This window comes from Megascapheus bottae, chromosome 17, assembly GCF_031878675.1.
Source record: "Megascapheus bottae isolate mThoBot1 chromosome 17, mThoBot2.hap1, whole genome shotgun sequence".
Lineage (NCBI taxonomy): Eukaryota > Metazoa > Chordata > Mammalia > Rodentia > Geomyidae > Megascapheus > Megascapheus bottae.
Genome location: NC_143525.1, coordinates 27806631 through 27829197, shown reverse-complemented (window position 1 = coordinate 27829197; position 22567 = coordinate 27806631). Strand labels below are relative to the sequence as shown.

General features: G+C 46.7%; 2 protein-coding genes across 3 annotated transcripts in view; one reads left to right on the top strand and one right to left on the bottom strand.

Annotated features, from left to right (window-relative positions):
* Rph3al (rabphilin 3A like (without C2 domains)) overlaps positions 1-22567 on the top strand; it is a 97679-nt gene that overhangs the window by 49449 nt on the left and 25663 nt on the right. For both annotated transcript variants that reach the window (XM_090350477.1, XM_090350476.1), the window contains exon 5: positions 644-730. In XM_090350477.1, coding sequence (XP_090206603.1) covers positions 644-730 — 87 coding nt within the window. The remainder of the gene's footprint in view (positions 1-643; positions 731-22567) is intronic.
* LOC150051503 (cytochrome c oxidase assembly protein COX20, mitochondrial-like) lies at positions 16651-17025 on the bottom strand. Its single transcript, XM_090351457.1, has one exon. The coding sequence runs from the start codon at positions 17023-17025 to the stop codon at positions 16651-16653; it is 375 nt and encodes a 124-aa protein (XP_090207583.1).

The following is a 22567-nucleotide window of genomic DNA, read 5'->3' as shown; positions in this document are numbered from 1 at the left end:
TGAGTTCCTCCTGAAAACTGGCCCCATCCTCAAGATTACCATAGGAATCCGGGGAATTTTTTAAGTGAAGGGGCCTGGTTTAAAGGGCAAGTTCAAAATGTCACTGGTATTTTTCCTGGGCTGATGGGCACACCGTGTGTGTGTGTGTGTGTGTGTGTGTGTGTGTGTGTGTGTGTGTGTTGCATGTGTACATGTGTATGTGATTTCCTTGCTGGAGGACAGTATTTCAACCCTCCTTTTCAGGTGGCTGCACAGGTTGCTCTGTGCAGGCCCCATCACCCCATGTCATATTTCTCTGCACCTTCGCTGGTATTGGGCATTTGGGTCATTTTCAGTTCTGTCCTGCTGGTAACCGTGCAACTGTAAAGGTCAATGGGCTTTGGTTTTGTATGTGGTCCTAACAGGACAGAACTTAGGGGGCGAGGGAGGGATGTGAATCTTCAACATGGAGCTGCATGGATGGTACCCCTGCTGCACTCCAAAGTTAGCCGGGGATTTTTAGATCATCACTACCTTTGGGGAGATCTGTCCTTGTATCCTGATTCAAAAGTTGATGATGTGTCCTCTGGCTGCCGCTGCCCCAACCCCTCAGCCGAGGAAGAAGGGGCAGAGCACTGACATATCTGTGTCCTCTCTCTTGTAGAAAGTCTGCACCAAATGTGGGATCGAGGTCACCCCTGGCCAGAAGCGGCCCCTATGGCTGTGTAAGATCTGCAGTGAGCAGAGAGAGGTAGGCAGAGCCCAAGCACAGGGATAGGGTGGGCTGAGGTGGCTGTGGGGAGCTTCACACGTAGGAGTTGGTCAGTTGGTGATGGTCAGGGGCTTCTCTGGACCACCCAGGGGGCGAGGGTCAGAGGGAAACACTGCTGGCTTGCCCTCTCCCTGTGCATAGGTGATCCTGGGCCCTCGTTCTGAACCTCTGGTATGGGTGGTTTCAGTGGGAAGCCCCTTGTTCTGAGGTGAGGTATGTGGCACTCACTGGGTGCTGTTGCTATGGTAACAGTTGTGCCTACTCAAGGTTGACATCTACTAATGTGTGCTAAGCCTCTAACGTCCATTCATGGGTTTCTTCCCTATATACCCTGTAGGTTTCTCTTTTCCCTAGGGGGAAATGGAGGTACAGAGGCCAACTGGTTTTGTGTACTGGAAACCAAGTAGAGTCATGGCCTGACCCACAAAGTCCCTCCTGGCGCTAGGGTGGTCAGCCCAGGTCTGACCCTGTGTATGGAGAGGAAGAAGAGTCAGCCTAGGGCTTCCTCACTGCCCTGAGATCAGAACGGAGCCAAACGGAGCTAGCTATACCGGGCAGCTTCTGGGCAATGCAGAGCAGAAACAGAAGGAGCTGAGCAGAGGGTGTGTTTCTCTGTCTCCAGCTCTCCAGATCCGTGTGTGTGTGTGTGAATGCATTCTGCTTGACACTGTGAGGATCTGTACCATGTTTTCAGTTCTGGATATTTTTCAGCCGTAACACCCTTGACTGTTACCTTGACTATTGCCATTTTATCTTCTGGAAGACGTATTGTAGCTTTTAACTGCTTCTAGTAACTTTTAACTGCTCCCCTTGCAGAGTGGTGCTACAACTCCATCCATTGGGGTCCTGGGTGTCCTAGGGAGAAGCCAGGTGTCCTGGGAATCATGACAGAGCTGCTCGTCCATGGGGATAATGGGATTATTCCCAGAGCATGGGAGCCTGGCCCTGGCCCTGCTGTGTGGGCAGCTGCCCACTCTCAGATGCATTCCTGACTTGGGGCTGGGCTCTGCTGGTTTTAGCGTCTTTTCCAGGTGGCAATCCCCCTCTCAAGCCCATTTTTGGTGTCTTGGCTCTGGTCCCCCTACCTCCCATGGAAGACCCTTTGTCCAGCTGCCACCACCTGCCTTCAACTCCACACACAGTGTGTTCAGCTCCTCAAAATAGCAAGTAGGCAGGTGTGATGGTACAGGCCTGTAGTCTTAGTACCAAAATGTACCTTAGGAAGAAAGGTAGTGAGTTTGAGGCTACTCGGGGCCATGTAGGGAAACAAGCAAACAAAAAGCAAGTGGTATGCATTTCTGATCCACTGTGATGTATATTTTGTTCCAGAGTACAAATTAGTTTACTTGTTTTAAAAATAGTTCCACCATGAGCTGGGAGTTTGGCCTAGTGGTAGAGTGCTCGCCTAGCACACATGAAGACCAAGGTTCAATTCTTAAGTACCACATAAATAGAAAAAAAGCCAGACATGGTGCTGTGGCTCAAGTGGTAGGGCTCTAACCTTGAGAAAGCCCAAGGACAGTGCTCATACCCTGAGCCGAAGACCAGGACTGGAAAAGAAAATAGTTCCACCATTTATTATAAACAAAAAACATTTTGTCAGGCCGGGAGTTTGGCCTAGTGGTAAAGTGCTTGCCTAGCATACACCAAGACCCGGGTTCGATTCCTTGGTACCACATACATAGAAAAAAGCCAGAAGTGGTGCTGAGGCTCAAGTGGTAGAGCTCTAGCCTTGAGAAAGTCCAAGGACAGTGCTCAGGCCCTGAGCTCAAGCCCAGGACTGGCAAAAAAAAACAAACAAACAAACCATTTTGCCCATGTGTCTGAAAGAAAAAAGGCAGGGTCTCAAAGTGGGCACTAACACTGGGTCCTAAATGGTGATGGTCACACTCACTTCATAGTGTTATTGTGAGAATTCCACCACCGGATATCCAGCATGCAAAATAAAGTAGATGTTTCCCTTCTGCCCTACCTGGAGCTCTGCCTTTGAAATGAGGTTCTTCTGGCTTTTAGAAGCCCCTCTTTAAGATGCAGATATTGAATATCCACGAGGGAAGAAATTCCTTAAAATATTTTCATGAAGGGAAAGCCTTAGCAAGATGAAGTTCCAGTTTTCCAGGGCAGAGGTCAAGGAGCTGTCAGGAAAAAGGAAGTGGGTGGAGGGTGAGGTGGAGCCCAATGGAATTGATAGGGAGCTGCTGCTCTGTCCATCTTATCACAAGCTGCCTACACGCTGCTTAGCAGTCCTGACCCACTGCACCAGGGAGACATCTCCCAGAGTATGCCTGTGCCCAGAAAAGTCTGAAATAGCTTTGGATGTGTTTTCTTATCTTTCCCAAGGCCAAGACCTTCACATTATGTTATCAGTTTGCCCTTGAATTCTTAGGAGCTGATAAAGCTTAGCAAGATGGAGCCACTAGCTCTGGCAGCACCAGGCATTCCACAGGCATTTAGTACAGCTGCTTGTACGTGGTGTGTGTGGTACCTAAATCAATGTGCCCAGGCACTGAAGTTTCCTGTCTGCTTTTAGATGAAGGAGAGTGCAGGGAAATTGGTTTCCTGATGCTGCTTTTCTCTTAGAAAATTATTGAATTATAACAAAGAGAAAACAGAAAGGGCATTGAAAATGTCAGGTTTTAAGTACCACACACAGTAAGGTATGTGTAGCTGATTGTGAGATAAGAACTTGGAGTTGGGTCCTCACTGCAAAAGGCAAATCCTAACAGAAGAGCATGGGTTTTCTGCTGGAAATGCTCCTGCACTCTATGTAGAGAACTCTTATCTCCCTCCGCTGCCCCTGCTTCCCTGCCACTAGCCCTGCAGTCTTTGCAAGTAGCTTTTCAGGAGTGAGTTGGATGCAGAGGAACTGTTCCTGATGCTATGGAGCTGGTGTCGGTTCCAGTTTTAGGCACATAAATGATTCCGGGATGTGTGCCTCAGTCCCACTGCATCTGGGGAGTTTCCAGTCTAATGCATTTATTCATTTGGGAATTCGCAGATTTATTGAGTATCTTCTATGTCTCTGGAAAGACAGCTCTTCAAATAGAAGAGAGACTGAAAACAGAGGAGGGTCAACTGTAAGGAAATTTTGTAGATACTGATAAACTAGTTAAGGCATAGCAAGGAAAGGCTCACTAGCTAAAATAATATTTAGAGATCCAGAGTACACTATGGAAAGACAGTACTGGGGCTACGGCAAGTGTAAAGGGCCTATGGCAAGAGTGCAACGGTAGGTTCCAGTTACAGCAAGGAAACCAAGTGTGGCTGGAAAAACGTCAGAGCTGGGGAAGAAGTCGACCATGGAGGTCCATGTGAACCATTGTACAAACACTGAATTTTTTTTTTTTTTTTGCCAGTCCTGGGCTTGAGCTCAGGGCCTGAGCACTGTCCTTGGATTTTCTCAAGGCTAGAGCTCTACCACTTGAGCCTCAGCACCATTTCTGGCTTTTTTGTATCTATGTGGTACTAAGGAATCGAGCCCGGCTCTTCGTGCATGCTGGGCAAGCACTCTACCACTAGGCCACACTCCCGGCCACAAACACTGAATTTTATACTTAGTGAAATGAGGAGCCTTTGGAAGAGTCTCAAGTACAGGAAGTAACCTTTGTCTTTTAAAGAAATTCTGGTTGAGACTAAGTTGTACACTACAATATCAGAGCCAGCGGCAATGATGTTTTATTATTCATATTTAATATTGCTTAGCTAGCTACGATCTGGAATGTGGCTATACTTCATTTTCATTTTCTTTAAGGCTCCTGCCTGTAATCCCAGCCACTCAGGAGGTAGAGTGCAAGAGATTTGTGGTTGAGACCAACCTGGGCAAAATGTTAATGAGATCTCCATCTCAGTAAGCCAGGCAGGGCAACTCACATCTGTAATTCCAGTGAGGCTGGAAGCTTAGGTAGGAGGATCATGATCTAAGGCTGGCACCAGGCAGTAGCATGATACCCTATGGGGGAAAAAAAACAAACCACTACCAGGCATGGCTCTGGTGATACAACACCTGCCTAGCTAACTTGAGGCGCTGAGTTCAAAGCCCAGTACTGCCAAAACAGAACCAAACAACCAAATACAAAAAGTGGGATACAACTATCATCACAGTGGCATTCTGTTATATGAACTTGGTCCTTATGGAGGACATTCTTTCCATTTCCTCCTCTTAATTAGTAACCACGTGTATAGTTCTTTGTTCTCCATTTTATTTATGTTGCCTTATGTATTCATGTTATTTATTTGTGCAGTGCTGAGGATGGAACCCAAGGCCTCATGCACACTAGCCAGGCGCCCTGATTCTAGAAACAAGACTCCATGGCAGTGATTCGTTTCCCCATGGGAAACACTGAGCCTCCCACTCCTCCTGCACCTGCCCCTGGCCTGCCTCTTAGATTATAGCCTCAGAAGACATTCCTAGAAGCCAAAAGGAAATGTCAGCACTGATTTGTTTTCTTTTCTTATAGACCCTTGTTATTATTCTCATTTATCTCATAATTAGCTGGTGTATAATTTGGTGCAATTTTTTAAAACAAGGGCATGCGACAGTCTGCTTTCTGAGTTCTTTGCTGATAATTGTTGCCTTTGTGCAGAAAGACAGCTTGACTGGGAATACAACTGATGGTGATCTTTCACACTCACAGTGCACTGGGTCTTACCCTCTTTGTCTACCAACCACGGAAAGAAAAGCAACAATGCCAGGAAGAGCTAGCAAACATGACAATTAGAAGCATTGGTACCTGGGGAATGAGACATAATAGGGAAACCATGAAAGAGACTGTAGATAAGGGTGCTTTTATAATTATTTAATTAAAAGATATAAGAAAAAGGCATAGAAGCCAAATTGAACATACAGGACCTTTGAAAAATGTACAGGCAAACTTGAAAAAGAACCAAAGGAGCCATTTTCCTTTCTACAAGTGAGTAATGCCATCAATTAATTGTAAAAAAAAAAAAAGTCAATTGAATTGTACTCTCCCCATCATTAATTACTTGGAGCAGCAAGCCCTTGGCATTCCCAGTAACAGCTGCTAATATTCCCTTATCTCTTCACCAGCATTTCTTTTTCCTGCTCTATAGACCCCTTCCTCTCTACTCCTCTGAGGACTGGAACACTCCTTAGTCACCTGCTTGGTCAGCTTACTGGCACATTAATAAACTGACATACGATCAATATTTTGGGCCACTTAAACAGCACTTCAGCTGGGCATGGTTGTCCATGCCTGATATCTCAGCTTTATCAGAGTTTTTAGGTAAGAGGATCATAGCCAGCCCAACCTGGACCCATGCAAAAATGCAGGATACTACCTAAGAAATAACTTGGACCATGGCTCAAGTGGAAGAGACCCACCTAGCAAGTACAAAGCCTTGGGGCCCAGTACTGCCAAAAAGCAGGATTAACCAAAAAGGATGTGGAAAGTAGACGGAAGTTTCAACACGTAGCATAGAAGCCAAGCAGGGCAGTGTATGAAGTCACAGAGAACTGGAAGGGAAGGGATTCAGCAGGACATGTGTTAATAGCAGCAATAGAGACATGCCAGAGAAGTTGACCTTCACCCTGGCATTTTTATCCTGCTTTAAATAACCTGTTGGGGCTCTTTTCACATTTGGGAATGAACTTTTTTGTCTGGATCTGCAGGGACCATTTTCATTGACTTTTTTCCAGAACAAATGTATGGCATTTGTGTGTTTAAACTAGGAAAGCTTCTCAGTGTGCTTAAGCACATTGCTTTGTCCCCAGATATTGGTAGTTGTTGGCAGATTATGTTTCCATCCTCTGCCTTCTGTACTCTTTATCTTCTACTCCATGTGCAACTCCCTCCACTCTGGAAAAAAAAAATCTTAAAAGCTTTTCTTCTGGGCTAGGAGTTTGGCCTAATGGTAGAGTGCTTGCCTAGCATGCACGAAGACCTGGGTTCGATTCCTTGGTACCACATACATAGAAAAAAGCTGGAAGTGGTGCTGAGGCTCAAGTGGTAGGGCTCTAGCCTTGAGAAAGTCCAAGGACAGTGCTCAGGCCCTGAGCTCAAGCCCAGGACTGGCAAAAAAAAAAAAAAAAAGTTTTCTTCCATATAACTGGTTTTGTCTTGTCTGATTTAGGTAGTTTGCTGGATTTTATCTTGATGGGGTGTGTGTATGTGCATTATAAATAGCCCAAATGAGAAAGACTTGGAAACCATTTGTATAAGCCAGGCATGGGAACATAACATCTAGAGTCTTGGCTATTCAGCAGGCTGAAGTAGTAAAATTGCTTAAGCTCAGAAATTAAGGGACAGCTTGAGCAACATTGCAAGCCTCCCCTCTGCCCTTTTCAAAAATAAAAGACATGGGAATAGTTTCAGGAATCATAACATGGCTTGTGTGTAGGTTCTATGCCCCCCAAATGTGAATGTAACAGTAACCAACCACCACTTGAACCACAATGTAGATCATCACCATGCCTGCCTTTGAATAGGAAAGAAATAAGACAGAACCCTATGCATTTTTCTGCACGTGCTTCTCTTATTCAACATTGTGATTTTGAAAATCGCATCTCCTTGCTGTCAGTGCTCTGCTTGTTCCTTCCTAAGTGACCCCTTCTTCCCTCGGCTTCCCTGATTATCCTTGTGCTCTGGATCCTGGATGGTTTTGGTGAGTGTTCTCTAACCATTTGTGTCACATGGAAAACATGGGTGTTTCTATAGAAACACCTGAGGCAGTTCCCCTGGGGCTGAGGCACATTTTCCAAAGTTGCTGTACCAACTGAATCTCCTGTAACCACAGGTGGGCGTGTCCTCTTCATCCACTTCCACTTCCTCTGAGGTCACCTCTGCTCTCTCCTGCACCTGGAGTGCGTTTGGCTTCTGCCTCTCCTCTCTGGTTTCCTTGCAGTCCTCCATTCTTCCCTCCTTTTGCTTGTGTTCTTCTCTTGTCTGTCTTTCAGAGAAGGAGAGACTTTATCTTTCCAGACACCAAACAATTACCTAATTGCCCCTGAAGGCTGGCATGCATATATTCACGCACACTTGCAAATCTTCTGAAGAACATTAACCCTCCCATCTTTGTGCTTGTGTGTGTGTATCTGTGTAGGTTTCACAGTTGCTAGGCAGAAACTCTACCACTTCATCCATGCCCTCAATCTCTTTTGCTTTAGTTGCTTTTCAGGTATGATCTCATGTTTTTACCGAGGGATGGTCTCAGACCACGATCCTCCCAGCACCAGCCACCTGCACAACTGGGGTGACAATAACAGTCATGGACCACCATGCCTGGCTTTATTGATTGAAATGGGGATCTCACAAACTTTTTGCCTAGGCTGGCTTCAAACTGTAATCTTCTCAATCTCTGTTTCTCAAATGACTAAGGTGACAGGCATAAGCCGCTGCATGGGCCTCACCTTCCCCACTTCTATGGACAATTTCCCCAGACTCAATCCCCTCTCCCCATCTCCCAATCATCCATCTTCAGCATCTTCAGATGCAGAGAGCCCAACAGACAAGAATGATCAGGAGGTGATAAGATCTCTCCCTGCCCTTTCTCTGTGTATGAGGTTTTTAATGGTACCTGGGAAGGCATTTCCACCTTACTTGTGAGCTAGTCCTCACAAGCCCTCAGGATTGGAGAGGGTATAAAAGTTCCTGGCTCTGCCATCTCTTCAGCTCTTTTTTTCTGCTTTCCTGTGCAGGGAATGACCTAAGGAAATTTACCTTCCCTCTTATACCTCCCCTGGCCACTCTAGCTGTGTCCAGGAGACCTGTTTCTCGGGAATGGTGACAGTGTTGGAGAAGGGACCATGGCCCTGTGTGATACCTGAAACCTATAGCCCTGCTGGGTCAGGAAAGCTACCAAGCAGGCATGAGACCTTGTCCCCTACCCCCTGGAAAGCCAGCAAGCCTGGGTGGGCCATGACACTATAGACTTCACTTTGCCATCCCTTCTGCATTGGAGTTTTTCAATATCTTTCATCTGCTTTCATGGGGGGTGGCACTTAGGGTTTGGAGAGACTGTGGTGATGGTTTCTAAACCAATGTTGCAAACTAGAAATTCATTCCTTTCTTCTTTAGTCTTTCTTCCTCATCCATAAGAAAAGGAGAGGGAAAAAATCCCACACATTGTAGTGACTCACTCCAGGTTGCCCTGCAATCAGTGGAAAGGTTAATTGGAATCTAGATTCCCCAGGATTCTCAAAACCAGTCACTCCCCCAGCCTTTAACAGGTAGCACTGTCTTAAAAGGCTTCTGAGAATGAAGGCTTTGTTATCTGGGGGGGGGGGGGCGGGGAAGCTAGGCAGAGGTAAAGACCAATTTGTAAGTAATTGAAAGCTGATTAATACAATTAGAGCTTCCTTTCCCCTCTGTTCAGCCTTTGCTTTGCATTCCCAGATTCACCGTCATCATGATTATAACTCAGCAGAGGCTGGGCTTCAGCCAACACTTACTGCTTCTCCTGCAGGGTTCTGCACATACAGGTGCTCAGGAATTGTTTGTTGGTGGAAAGAGAAATTGGCAAAGAAATGTCCTTGCTCTGATCACTTTAGAACCTTTTTCCTGTCAGAGAGTCTTTGATTTCTCACAAGTCTTATCCTAAAGGGTCCTTGTTGGTGACCCACTCTGTCTACTGGGGATGGGTCTGGAGTCCTTCCCCCTGCAGCCTGCCTCCTGCTTGTTGATTGATTGAAGGGAGTATGTGAACTGGCTTTTATCACCAGCACACCCATGCTGGAGGTTACCAGTAATACCCCTGGGCCTGCAGAAGGTTCCCAGTCAGTCTCCAGTGGAACCAGCCATGCCAAGCAAGCCCAGCATCCTTGGCACCTGCCTCCTGGGTGGGCAGCTTGTGCTTGCTGTAGGCAGCCATCTGTCCCTCTGTGCTGGTTGTCTCCTGGTCCTCTCATTCCTTGCAGTTTGGATTTGTGCTGCAAACAGCTTTGCCAGAGGGCCCCCTCCACAGGCCGTGAGGACGCCTACGAGTGGGTGGCTGGCACTCGGGTGGGTAACTGCCTAAGCGCCCTGCCATCTGCGCCTGGCTTGCTCTGGGCTGCTGTCACAACGTCCCTGGGGGACCTGGATGGTCACACTTCCTCATGTGTCGGTCACCTCCCACGCTGCCACAGCTCTGCCAAGTGGACCCATTATCAGCACTGCCTCCTGGCCTTCCACACACATACAAGTGACAGCAGGAACAGGCTCCTGATACCTACCTGCCAGTTGTCAAGGTGGTCTGCCTAGTGGTGACCCCCACAGCAATCATTTCCCCTCCAGAGTGAGCCACTCTCACCACCTCCCCACCCCAGGTGCAGGTACCCATCTACCTGAGACTGCACTGGATGATCTCATCTGTGAGGTGTTTGAGTGACAGCAGGCCCAAGACAAGTGCCCTTCACTGCCACAATGTGCTGTCTGACCTCCAGGCTAATTGTCCACACCCACTTCCACCAAAGAATCCAGTTATTGATTGTTGACATGAGCCAAGCTACACTCCAAGCAGCCAACATCTCATTATCCCCACTGCAGCCCAGTGAGGGACATAGAGGGTCAGCTGTCCCTTTGTGACAGGTGGAATAACAGGTTTGGAAAAGGATATCATTTGCCCAGAGAAACCAGGGAGGAATTCCAGGACAGGAAGCCAGATGTGTCTTCCTCCAAAATGCCTTTGAGCAACACTACATTTTTCTTTTTGCCCATTCATCTACTACTCACTGTTTTAGGCCCTTAGAAAAGAGTAGTGGAGCCAAACACCAGTGGCTCCATCTATAATTCTAGCTACTCAAGGGGCTGAAAACTGAGGATTGCCATCCAAAGCCAACCCAGATAGGAAAGTCTGTGAGAATCTTATCTCCAGTTAATTAACCACCAGAAAACCAGAAGTGGCACTGTGGCTCAAAGTGGTAGAGCACAAGCCTTGAGTAAAAAGAGCTCAGGGATAGTGCCCAGGCCCCAAGTGCATGCACCACGACAAACAAATACAGTAGTGAGATAAATAGCCAAATAATCTTGACTTGAGCTCACAATATAGTAGGGGCTGGGGATAAGGAATGAGAAACAAAGGAGAGCATGAGGCTCTGCATTAAGCCCTAGTACTAGCAGATGTGTGTGTGTGCACCTGTGCACGCGTGCACACACACACAAAGCAGAGTGCTGATGAGAGACTGGAACCTTGAACATTGTTGATTGGAATATAAAATAGTATGGCTACTGTTGATGAAAGTATGGTGGCACTTCAAAAAGTTATACAGAGCTAGGCACCAGTGGCCATGCCTGTAATCCTAGCTACTCAGCAAGCTGAGATCTGAAGATCACAGTTCAAAGCCAGCCCAGGCAGGAAAACTGTGAGACACTTATCATCAATTAAATACCAAAAAAGCCAGATATGGAACTGTGACTCAGGTGTTAGAGCACTAGCCTTGAGCACAAAAGTTCAAGGACAGAGTCCAGTCTGAGTTTAAGCCCCAGCACCAACACACACACACACACACACACACACACACAAAATTACATAGAATGACCTGCCATCCATTCTTTATCTCTGAGTATAAACCCAAAAGAACTGAAGACAGGGTCTCAAGCAGATACTTGCACAGCCATGCTCATAGCAGCATTATTTATAGTAGCTCAGACATGGAAACAAACCAATTGTCTATCATCAGAGGAACAGATAAACAAAATGTGTTACATACATAATATTATTCCTGTTTGGCCTCCAAAAGGAATGAAATTGTGACATGTGTCTCAGCATGGTGGACCTTGAGGGCGCTGTGCTGAGAGGAATTAGCTCATCATAAAGGGTCACCACTGTAGGATTCTACTTCCAGGAGGCACGAGGGCAGGCAGGAGTGGATGACAGCTGCTGAGGCTGGGTGTGGGGGGGGGTGTGGGTGTGGGTGTGGGTGTGGGTGTGGGTGTTAGGGAGTTTGTGTTGCATGGGTGTAGAGTTTCTGTCTAGGAAGATGAAAAGCTCAGCAGATGTTGGGTGGACAAGCACAGTCAATCACATGGGTTCACTGCATTCATAGTGTGCATGTACTTAATGCCACTGAACTGTACATCTAAAAATGGCTAAAATAGAGCTGTTATGTGCTGTATATTTTATCGCAGTTTTATAAAACATGAAGTTAGCCAGGTGACAGTGGCTCACACCTATCATCCTATTCAGCAGTCTGAGATCTAAAAATCATGGTTTGAAGGTATCTGAAGCAGGAAAGTCTGTGAGACTCCTGTTTCCAGTTAACCATCACAAATAGCCAGAAATGGAGCTATGGCTCAAGTGGTAGATTGCTAGTCTTGAGCAAAAGAAAAAAGCTCTGAGATAGTATTCAGGCCCTGCATTCAACAACAACAAAAACCAAAGACAATCCATAGTGTAGTATGGAACTCTTTGAGAAAGTTTAACTTCAGCAAAGTTTGAAGCAAATATAGTGGAGAAGCTAGTGGCTGACTGAATGAAAAATGATCCAGAGAGAGGGGATGCTCTAATGCCCAACATATCTGTAGAGCATATCCAGGAGAGTGTGTGTATATGTGCTGCTAGGGCTTGAACTCAGGGCCTGAACACTGTCCCTTAGCTTTTTCACCCAAGGCTGGTGTTCTTCCTCTTGAGCCATAGCTCTACTTCCAACTTTTTGCTGGTTAATTGGAGATAAAAGTCTCACAGATTTTCCTACCCAAGTTGGCTTTGAATGGCAATTCTCAGATCCTAGCCTTCCTAACTTCCAACCACAGCATTCAGATTTCAGCTAGGATCACAGGCATGAGCCAATGGTGCCTAGCTGGGACTTACCATTTTTTAGGTTCTGAGCCCTGGGCTTACTCAAAGCAAGGGCGCAAGGAAGTTCCAGTAGGTTCTATGGGTCTACACAACCCTCTCTGAACCACCTCAGCCCACAATTCCTAGCATAGGTACTCACAGCTTGGCTGTGTTGGAAGCCCTCTAATTTGTGGAACCAACCTTGACCACAACAAGATGAGGACCCCTCTGTGTTTCCATGGGTCAACTGATGGAGCACCAGCCCAACTGGCCCTCCCTCCCTGCTCCATCCCTGTCACTGACTACATCTTGGAATGCCACCCTTCTGTGTGTGCCCCTAAGGAGGTGGGCGAAAAGCTGAGGAGGAAGTGTCTCAATTCGGTCTTTTTCTTACACTAATTTGAATAAAAATTCGATCCAATTTTCTTGCCCGTTTTTCAGCTGCCAAGTGACATTGGCTGGCACAGCTCTGCCCCTCCCCCTAGCCAGCTGTCCTACAGATGGAGACTGGGGAAATTGAGGGTGGTTCCTATCCTTCAGGAAGTATTTATTAAGCTTCTAGGTGGGACCCAGCCCTGGAACAACACACACATTCCTTCTCCTAAAGAAATAGCTCAGAATGCACAACCCACTGAGCTGCTAGAACATTCTTTGGATGGAAAAAGGAATCAAGAAGCACTGACATGTGGAGGGGGGTGGGTGTGGGTGTGGCACATGATGTTTACCAGTCTTGGGGCTTGAACTCAGGGAATGTGTGCAACCTCTGAGCTTTTCCACTCAAAGGCAGCACTCTACCTCTTGAATCACAGCTCTACTTCTGGCTTTTTTTTTTTTTTTTTTTGCCAGTCCTGGGGCTTGAGCTCAGGGCCTGAGCACTGTCCTTGGACTTTCTCAAGGCTAGAGCTCTACCATTTGAGCCTCAGCACCACTTCCAGCCTTTTTCTATGTATGTGGTACTGAGGAATCGAACCCGGGTCTTCATGCATGCTAGGAAAGCACTCTACCACTAGGCCATACTCCCGGCCCCACTTCTGGCTTTTGAGTAGTTAATTGGAGATAAGAATTTCATGAACTTTCCTGCTTGGGTTGAATTTAAACTTCAATCACCAGATCTCAGCCTCCTAAGTAGCTAAGATTTCAGGGATGAGCTACCAACACCCAGCCAATGTTTGGTTTCCTGAGAAGTGTAAACGTGTTTGAATGTGATGCTCTCAGGTGTGTTGTATATGAAATACTTGCATATAAATGCTAGACTTCATAGCCCACATACACAAAAGATGACATCTCCCTAAAATCTGACAAATAAGCTTGAATTAGTGATATACAAAGGAAAACCTGTCAAATCTCCCACCATGCAAAGGTGGGTGGATGGGCAGGCCTTGCTAAGTAGGGATGGCAGAGAAAACCGTGGAACCTCAGAATTAGGAATTCACCCAGGAGAGGATGAGACTGACGGGAAATTCAGCAATTATTAAAGGCATGATTGAGGGATGCATCCTTGAACTGAAGATCTCCCCTACTTTCCCCTGCTGATAATCCTGCCCGTGGAGGGTCAGCGCTTTCACGTTGGCTGTGGAACATCTTTCTGAGATTGTGTTTAAACACAGGCATATTTGTTGTTCTGGGAATTGAATCAAAATCATGAAGCTCCTCTGAAAAGACCTGCTGCACTGTAATTGGCCTGTGCAATTTTCTGCTTCCAGCTCCTATTCATTTCCTGTGTGCATCTCCCTCCATCTGGGGACAGAGCGTGGCTTCCCCGCCAAATACCACCCCAACACGTTCTCTCAAACCTGCAGCAGATCAGGGAAGGGACTTAAATGTTGGGATTCAAAAGGATTTTATGCTGCTTGCGAACTGAGAGAGGAAGCCTGTGCCAAATGTTGACAACACAAGCAGGCAATGGAGACTGGGGTGCTGAGAGTGCCTTATTCCCTGGGGATTTGCTGAGCTTACACAGCTATCCAGGACAAAGGGTGGAGACAGTGTTCAGGGCCAGAGAGAGATATGTGTCCCTGCTGTCAGTGGTCCCTGAGGACTTTTCCATATCCCAGATAAATATGGGCATGGCCAGAACTTGGAGAGCTGCCCATGGAGCCTGGACACTAATGGTGGGCTCCCAGAGAGGCTGAGGCCAGTGAGCCTGCCCCAAGGCTTCCTTAAGGGTCATGCACAGCCCCCACCCCATTGGAGCCAGTCCTGGATGCAGACTCCCTGTGAGAGGTTGAGTCGTGCTTCTCTCTGGTGATGGTGGTGATGGAGCCTGAGTCTGTCAGGAGCAGCCCCTCACTAGGGGTTAATGGAAGCCAAAGACTTCCTCTGGTTCTGAAATAATCCAGCCTCAGTGTTTAAATTATCTGTCAAGAAAACAGATAGCGTCCTCAGAATTTTTTTTCTCACTGCATTTTCTTTCTTTCGGCCCTGCAGGCAATTGCCTGTCTTCCAGACTGACCTGGTTACACAAAACCCACTTGAATCAAAGAGATGCACTCAGGCCTGGGAAAGCCCCAGCTCTGGCTCCAGCTTCAGTGCCCTCCCAGCTCAAGGGAAGGAGCGGGTGCTTCCTTCTCGGTGTCAAATTCACCCACCTCCTGATGAGGTCCAGGGCCTTGCACTGCTGGCACAGCATCTTGGAGCATCATGGAGGGGGGGGGGCGGAAACCAGCAATTCTGCAGCTAGATGTGGGAGATAGGACCAGGCAGGATGGTTTTGTGCATTCTGGCCAGAGTTGAGGGTGGACTAGGGGATGGTGGGGCTTTCTTTTGGCTATCCAACACACACACACACACACACAGACACACAGACACAGACACACACACACACACACAGACACACACACACACACACACACAGACACACATCCTAGAGGTTTTAAAGTATTGTTTTGGAGTTCTTTTTTTTTTTTTTTTGCCAGTCCTGGGCTTGAGCTCAGGGCCTGAGCACTGTCCTTGGACTTTATCAAGGCTAGAGCTCTACCACTTGAGCCTCAGCACCACTTCCAGTTTTTTTTCTATATGTGGAACCGAGGAATTGAACCCTGGTCTTCATGCATCCTAGGCAAGCATTTTAACCACTAGGCCAAACTCCCGGCCCCTGTTTTGGAGTTCTTATTCTTTCTTAGGAGGCATTGCTCAAGTTGCCTGCCATGCCTGAGGCCCTGGGTATCATATCTAGCACTGCCAGCCATTCCCCAAAAAGTGTTACATGTTATTTTTTAAAATGCAAATATGCTAATACTCCTGGGAGGAGTCTCAGCCTTCAGTTAACACCTCAATTAGGAGGTAACACTTGGGGAATTGAAATAGCTGGTAGTCTGGGCTGAGAAGCAGGGCTGCTAACAGCTCTGCCCTGAGGCCTGCCACTTGCCAACTTCTCCCTGAGCTCCTGGTGGCTGGTCTGTGCTACCCACTGAACTGAGCCCTGAGCCTTACACTGACAATAAGGAAGGGACCACACAGGCTCACCCTAGGCAAAGATGGGTTTAAGCCATCTCCAAGAACATTTGATCTTTGTTTCTACAGCTCAATCCTAATACATGAGAGGAACTTAATAAGTGCTATTTGGATTGATTTGTGTGCACAGCTGTCTTTACAGAAGTAGTTGGGCATGCATTATCTTCCAGTGGTAGAGTAGCAAACAACTCTGAATTCCTACCAAAAAAAAAAATCAACAGAGAAAAATATAAAACAGAGAGGGAGGATGGTAGGAAAGGAAGGCAAGAAAAGGTGAGAAAATTAAGAATGTCAGGATGATAAACCTTCCTAGTTTTAAGTTTGTTGGTTGTTTTAGACAGGTAAGTGTTTAAATTTTTGTCTAAAAAAAATCCATCAGTTTTCTGTCACCATGAAGAGTGAGAAACCTAAAGACTTTTTTTTTCTGTGTGTGCTAATACAGTATCTTGAACTCAGGCCCTTTAGTATTCTTTCTTCATTTTTTTTGATGAATGAATCTCCTGATTTTATTTCTTGAAGTATCATTAATTCATATTGCCAGTAACTTCTGGCATGATAGGTGCAACACAGATCCAATACATAATACAGGCATATATATTATATATACTATCAGTGGAAGAGCAGAATGAAATGGAGAGTTGCATACGAAGAAGAAAGGCTGCATCAGACAGTGCTGGGTGCTTCATTACTGTACGTGCAGTGACATTTTAACTCTGTCTTGTGCTCAAGGCTGCTTAGTTGTGCTGGTGGCTACTGTTGGCTTGTTTCCTTTCAGGATTCAGGTGGGTGCTTTCATACAAAATCTTGTTCTTAATTCCTTCTCGGGCAATTCTTTCCTGGATCCTTTGCTTTGCATAGTTATACCTACAATGGAACCAGCATCCTAAAGTGACCACGATAAACCCTCCTACTCCAGCATCACAGGATCTTCTCACTCTACTAGCAAATAAAAAATGTCCAAGTCCAGCCACAACAGATCCTAACGAGCCATACAGGATTGATTCCCGAGCACAGGGAGTATTCTCAACGTCTAAAATTCCTAGGAGCCTGAAGGACATCCCCCGCCCGGCCTCGCCAGGCTCCGGCGCTGCGGACCAGTCGGTCTTCATTTTTTTTTTATTATTCAAGAATGGTGTTCTTTAGCTACACCTCCACTTCTGGCTTTTTTGGTATTTAATTGGAGATAAGAGTCTCATGGACTTTTTTTTTTTTGCCTCAGCCGGCTTTGTACTGAGTTCTCCTGAGGAGCTAGGGTTGCAGGAATTAGCCACCAGTGTCTGGCTGCCTTAATTATTTTTCAAATAGGATCATGCCTGGGCCAGCCTAGACTGATATTCCTATGCATATATGCTTCCACTTCCAGCTTTTTATTGGTTGAGATCAGGTTTTGTGAACCTCAGTCCTCCAGATCTCTGCCGAGCTATCATGCTCAGCTAAAACAGAAGGACTTTATTTCTAGCCACTTGGTTTTCATTGAGATAATCTGGGATTCTGATCTAATTATTATTATTGCCTAATTCTCTCTTATATCTGCTTCAGAAAAAATTCTTTCACGTTTTTTATTCTGTAGTTATGTTTACATTATTTGGACTGAACTTTGTTGTTTTTGCTGACCACTATGAATCTTCCCATACCACAAGACCCCATTCTTGAGCTGTTTGCCTGATTGAGTGATTGATTGATTGGATTGATTATGCAGGTACCAGGATCTTGACTCAGAGCCTTGTGTTCTTGCTTATCTTTCTTGCTAATGCTAGAGCTCTACTACTGGAGCCATACCTCCAGTCTGCCATTTTACTGGTTTTTTTGAAGACTTCTCTGCCTGGGATTTTGCAGATCTCAGCCTCTTGAGCAGCTAGGACTGCAGGCATGAGCCACTAGCACCAGCCCCCAGTTTAAGCTTTTTATCTTAATTCCTCTGTTGGTCAACTAAAACATTATACCTTTAAGCATTTTAAAATGTAATTTTATTGTTATTATTAAGGTGTTGTACAGGGGTTACCACTTCATAATTCAGGCAATAAGTACATTTCTGTTTTGGACAATGTCATTCCAGAATTTCTTTTTAAGGAACAAAAGACGTCACTGAGTTCTCTTTTACTGATAGATCCTCTGTACCTGCTAGGGATCAGGATTACAGGGGACAATGGTAGTACCATCCTAAGTCCTAGGAAGAACAGATACCAGCCTCTTCCCTGCACTGGTTCTGATTTAAGTCACAAGAGTAACTGACAGACCATCTGACCTATTTTGCACTTTTGCTCAGAAAAACTGCACAAACATTCACAGTCGAGATCTGAGGCACATGGTTTTAACTGGTGTATGGTTTTGGAGGTTCCAGCTCCTGCTCAGATAGAAGTACTGATTTTTTGCTCAAGGATAGCTCTCTACCACTTGAGCCACAGCTCCACTTCCAGATTTCTGGTGGTTAATTGGAGATAAGAGTCTCACCAATCTGGGCACTGGTGGTTCACACCTGCAATCCTAGCAGCTCAGGAGGCTGAGATCTAAGAATCATAGTGCAAAGCCAGCATGGATAGAAAAGTCCTGTGAAAGTCTCATAGACTTTCCTGCCCAGGCTGGCTTTGAACCTTGATCCTCAGATCTCAGCTTCCTGAGTAGCTGGGATTACAGGCGTGAGCCACTAGTGTCCAGCAGAGCTCTTACTTCTTATACCTTTGAGGGAGCAAACTGCTTATTACTTCATGGCTGTGGAGCAATGACAGAAAAGAGAAGGGGTTGATCTCCCATTATCCTTACCAAAAACACTCCCCCAGTGACCTGAGGACCTCTTACTAAACCTTGCCTCCCCCCACCTCCCAGTCACCCCACAGGTTGGGGACCCCTCCATGCCTTTAATACAAGGGCCTTTGGAAGATACACCAGATTCAAACTGTTGGAAATCTAGATTGTTACTCTTGACTGTAATCATGGCCTGTAACTTGTTGTGAGAGAATACTGGTCGCATGGTACTGACCAGTAATGTCCAGCAGCTTCGGAGAATACCATGGCATTCCCCAGTGGCCCCATGTCCCTGCCTGTTTTCCACTAGCTCCAGTTTTGCGGGCCTCGATGCAATAACGTTCTTGTCCCCACTGCCAAGATCGTGACTCCTGGTGGTTAATTGGTGCAGTGACATACCAGGGGTGTTTAGATGGTTGAAGGGACAGGCCAGGGGAGCTTGGCTTTTTGTGGGGACAATAATGTCAATGTTATAATCTTAAGCTAGTGTTTTCAACTAAACATAGTGTCATAAAGGCTTTTTTACTCCACTCCCAACACACACACACACACACACACACACACACACACACACGCACACACATATTTACACATTTTAATTACTGCTTTTTTTTTCCTTTGTGCCAGTCTCAGGGCTTGAGCTCAGGGCCTGAGCACTTTCTCAAGACTAGCATTCTACCACTTGAGCCACAGCACCACTTCCAGCTTTTTCTATGTAAGTGCCACCAAGGAATCAAACCCAGGTCTTCATGCATGTTAGGCAAGCACTCTTACCACTAGGCCAAACTCTCCACCCTAATTACTGCCTTTCTTTCCTCTCCTAAGCTACCAGCTTTTCTCTCTAAAGCCACATCCAGAATCAACATATCAGCCAGAGATTGTTCCAGCTCCCCACATGTAGGCCCAACATGTGGCCCAGGGATTGAATAACATCAACATCCAATTATCAGTCTGTTCGATTTTCATTTTAATCAAAGTCATGCATGTGTTTTGGGTGTTTTTCCCTCCCAAGAATCAAATTGTTAGGAAAAGTATCTATAGGCAAAGACAAATCACAGGACAAGGCTTCTCCTTTACCCCAACCACAACTCTCTCACTGTTCATTGGCGTGAGATGCCTTCTGCTGACTTACGCTGTGGAAGGTGAGGTGTTGGCTAGCTGAGTCCCAGGGGGAGACGCAGGGCTGATCAGGAGGCAGAAGGTGCAAAAGGAGCCATTGTGTTATTAGGGCTGTTGCAGGAAAAGGATGTTAGGGGAACAACTGAGGATCAGCAAGTTTGATAATAGTTCCTGTGGGCTTTGGGGAGCCTGTCTGCCACCTCCATGCCCTTGGTTATTTAGAGCAACAGAACTGTGCCTTGGAGTATGAGAGTTAGAGCTCTCCTTGTGGCCTCTCATCCTTAGGACACTGGACTAAGTGCCAGGCAATGCTGGCAATATTTCTGGAGGCAAAAAGGAAGCTGCAGGCCTCTCAACATCTGGCCAGCATCACAGGTCCCCTCTACCACATTCTATTGGTCACAGCAAGTCATAGACTAGACTGGATTAAAGGGGTGAAAATAGACTCCATCTTTTTATTTTTCCTTTAGTTTTGGTCTTTGAAACAAGGGTATGCTATGTAGGAGAGGAAAGTAATTTGTTTGCAATAACAAAACTCTGTAGACTGAGCACTGAGACTGCAGGAATTTTGTCCTCACTGTTTTGGAGTCTAGGAAGCTCCAAACTCAAGGCACCCATTGATTCAATCCCTCCATCAGGCTTACAGATGTCATACTCTCACTGCGTCCTCACCTGTCAAAGAGAGAAGTAGCTCTCTTCCAGCTAGGCACTAGTTCGCTCATGGGACACCATCACCCTTGCAAACACACAAATATTTTGTAGGCCAGCACTTTCAACATATGGAGACTGCATGGTCCTAAAGCCTCGAAGAGCCTTGTGCAGCTAGGTTTCCTACAGCTTTGCAGTATGGACCTAGATCTAGTCATCAGCTGGTATATTTCTTGGGCACGTACTATGTGCTGGCATGTGCTAAGTACCTGGGGTGATTTTTGCTGCTGTGGAACTTTCCATCTAGTAGGAGATAGACACATACATGGAGTTCCCTACTGTGGGAGCAGTTCAAGATTCTGCTTGTGGAGGCCTCTGGATAAAATGTTCCCAGGGATGGAGTAAGAGCTAGGGGAGGAAGGAAGAATGGGATCTACAAAGATCTGGAGGTAAGAGAGATCTTAGTGTGGTTGAGGGAGAACCACTGAATCTAGCTCGTGGGGAGGACAGGGTAAGAGACTGAGGCTGGCAGGAAGCAGGGAAGTAGCTGTCCTCCCAAGTTCTGCTTGCCTGGTAGTTCGTGTGTGTGTGTCTGTGTGTGTGTGTCTGTGTGTGTGTAGGGGGGCAGTTATGTGTACACTCAAGTGACAAGCTGCCTCTCCTGACACACTGGATTGACCCCCTACAAAGGCCCTTAAAGTAATCACATTGTAAAGGAGAAAACTGCTCCAATATTGGCCATTTCCCATGTGTTCAAGGCTGGATCAGCCTAGAGCTTATACAACAGACAGAATGTGATCTCCCTGAAAAAAAAAAAAAGACCTATATTCTGTCTCCTGAAGATGGTTCCTTTACTGTGCCTTATCTGTTTATTTAGTCCCCCAACCACTTTGCAGGCTCTCACTGTGTCCCTGGCACCCAGGGACGGTTCAGGTGCAGCCTGCCTTTGGAGAGCTCCCATCATCCTAGAGAAGATGGATGAGTCTATACTCTAGCCCCAGGTGTGGCCTCCAGGAGCAAGGCACAGGGCCCTGATCTTTAATAAGGTGGCACAGAAGGCTTTCTGGGCCGCAGCTTCCCAGTGGAGACCAGATGAAGGGCCTGACAGGTGGTAGAAATAGCAGTGTGTAAAGACCACACACTGCTCCCCTGCTCTGACTGGTCAAGGAGGAAGGGAGTGAGCAGACGTCTGAGTGTGAAGACACTTTACTGAGTCATGCCAGGTGCATGGACGATGGGAGCCAGTGGTCACAAACAGAAGGGACAGAGCAATGGACAGATTGGGGAGGAGGGGAATCTTAGCTCTTCCCAGCCTCTTCTAATGGCTGCTCCACTAGGCCCCCTCTTTTTCCCACCAGGGCCCTGGGCAATTACCACCTTCTCCAGCCACAGCTATTTAGGAAATGTCAGTGATTAGTGATTGTTATCGTGGTAATTAAAATTCCCTGGGAACAGCTTGGCTAATATCCATCCATATCTGCAGTCAGGTTGGCCGTGAGCTGATTGTAATGAAAACCTCAAAGCACAGGACCAAGCAATGGGACCAGGGAGCCCTCCATGCTGTCAGATACCCCCTGCAAGGGCCATGGAAGCCTTGTGGGGCTTTTTTCATTAAGTGGCATTTTTAAAGCTGGCTGCTCTGCTGGCCTTATCACAGCAAAGCACACGGGAGGGTGCAGAGCTGGGTTCTGCATCATTGCTGAGCTTCTCCAGAAAGGGACTGTTCTCTTCAGTGGGGTGTGGTGGACAGGGCCAGGCTAATCCCTCTTTAGAGCAAGTCCTGCCAGTATTCCTAAAGGAGGGACCAGGTGTTGCCCTGGCAGTGAGTGACAGGCCTGGATGCACCAACGAAAGCCACTTGGCTGGGAGCCTCTGTGGTGCATTTTACTGAGTCAAGAGAAGGTAGGGATGGTGTGGATTGGTTGTGGGGGAGGGGTGCTGCTGGAACTCAGCTGAGCTTGGATCTTCACCACTCCCCTCCTCCAGACCCTTCTCCACTCTGTGCAGTGCATTCCCTGTACATCTGTGCAGGCCCACGTCACAGACCTGGTGCTCCCGTCCCTCCAATGCCAGGACCCTGGAGCTGCCACACTTCTCACTAAGCCAGGATCCTGACCTTTCTGGGAGGCAGGATGAGCTCCC

Bases quoted from the DNA above. Each gene is read 5' to 3' on its own strand.
- LOC150051503 (XM_090351457.1), bottom strand. From the start codon at position 17,025: ATGAAGACCGACTGGTCCGCAGCGCCGGAGCCTGGCGAGGCCGGGCGG.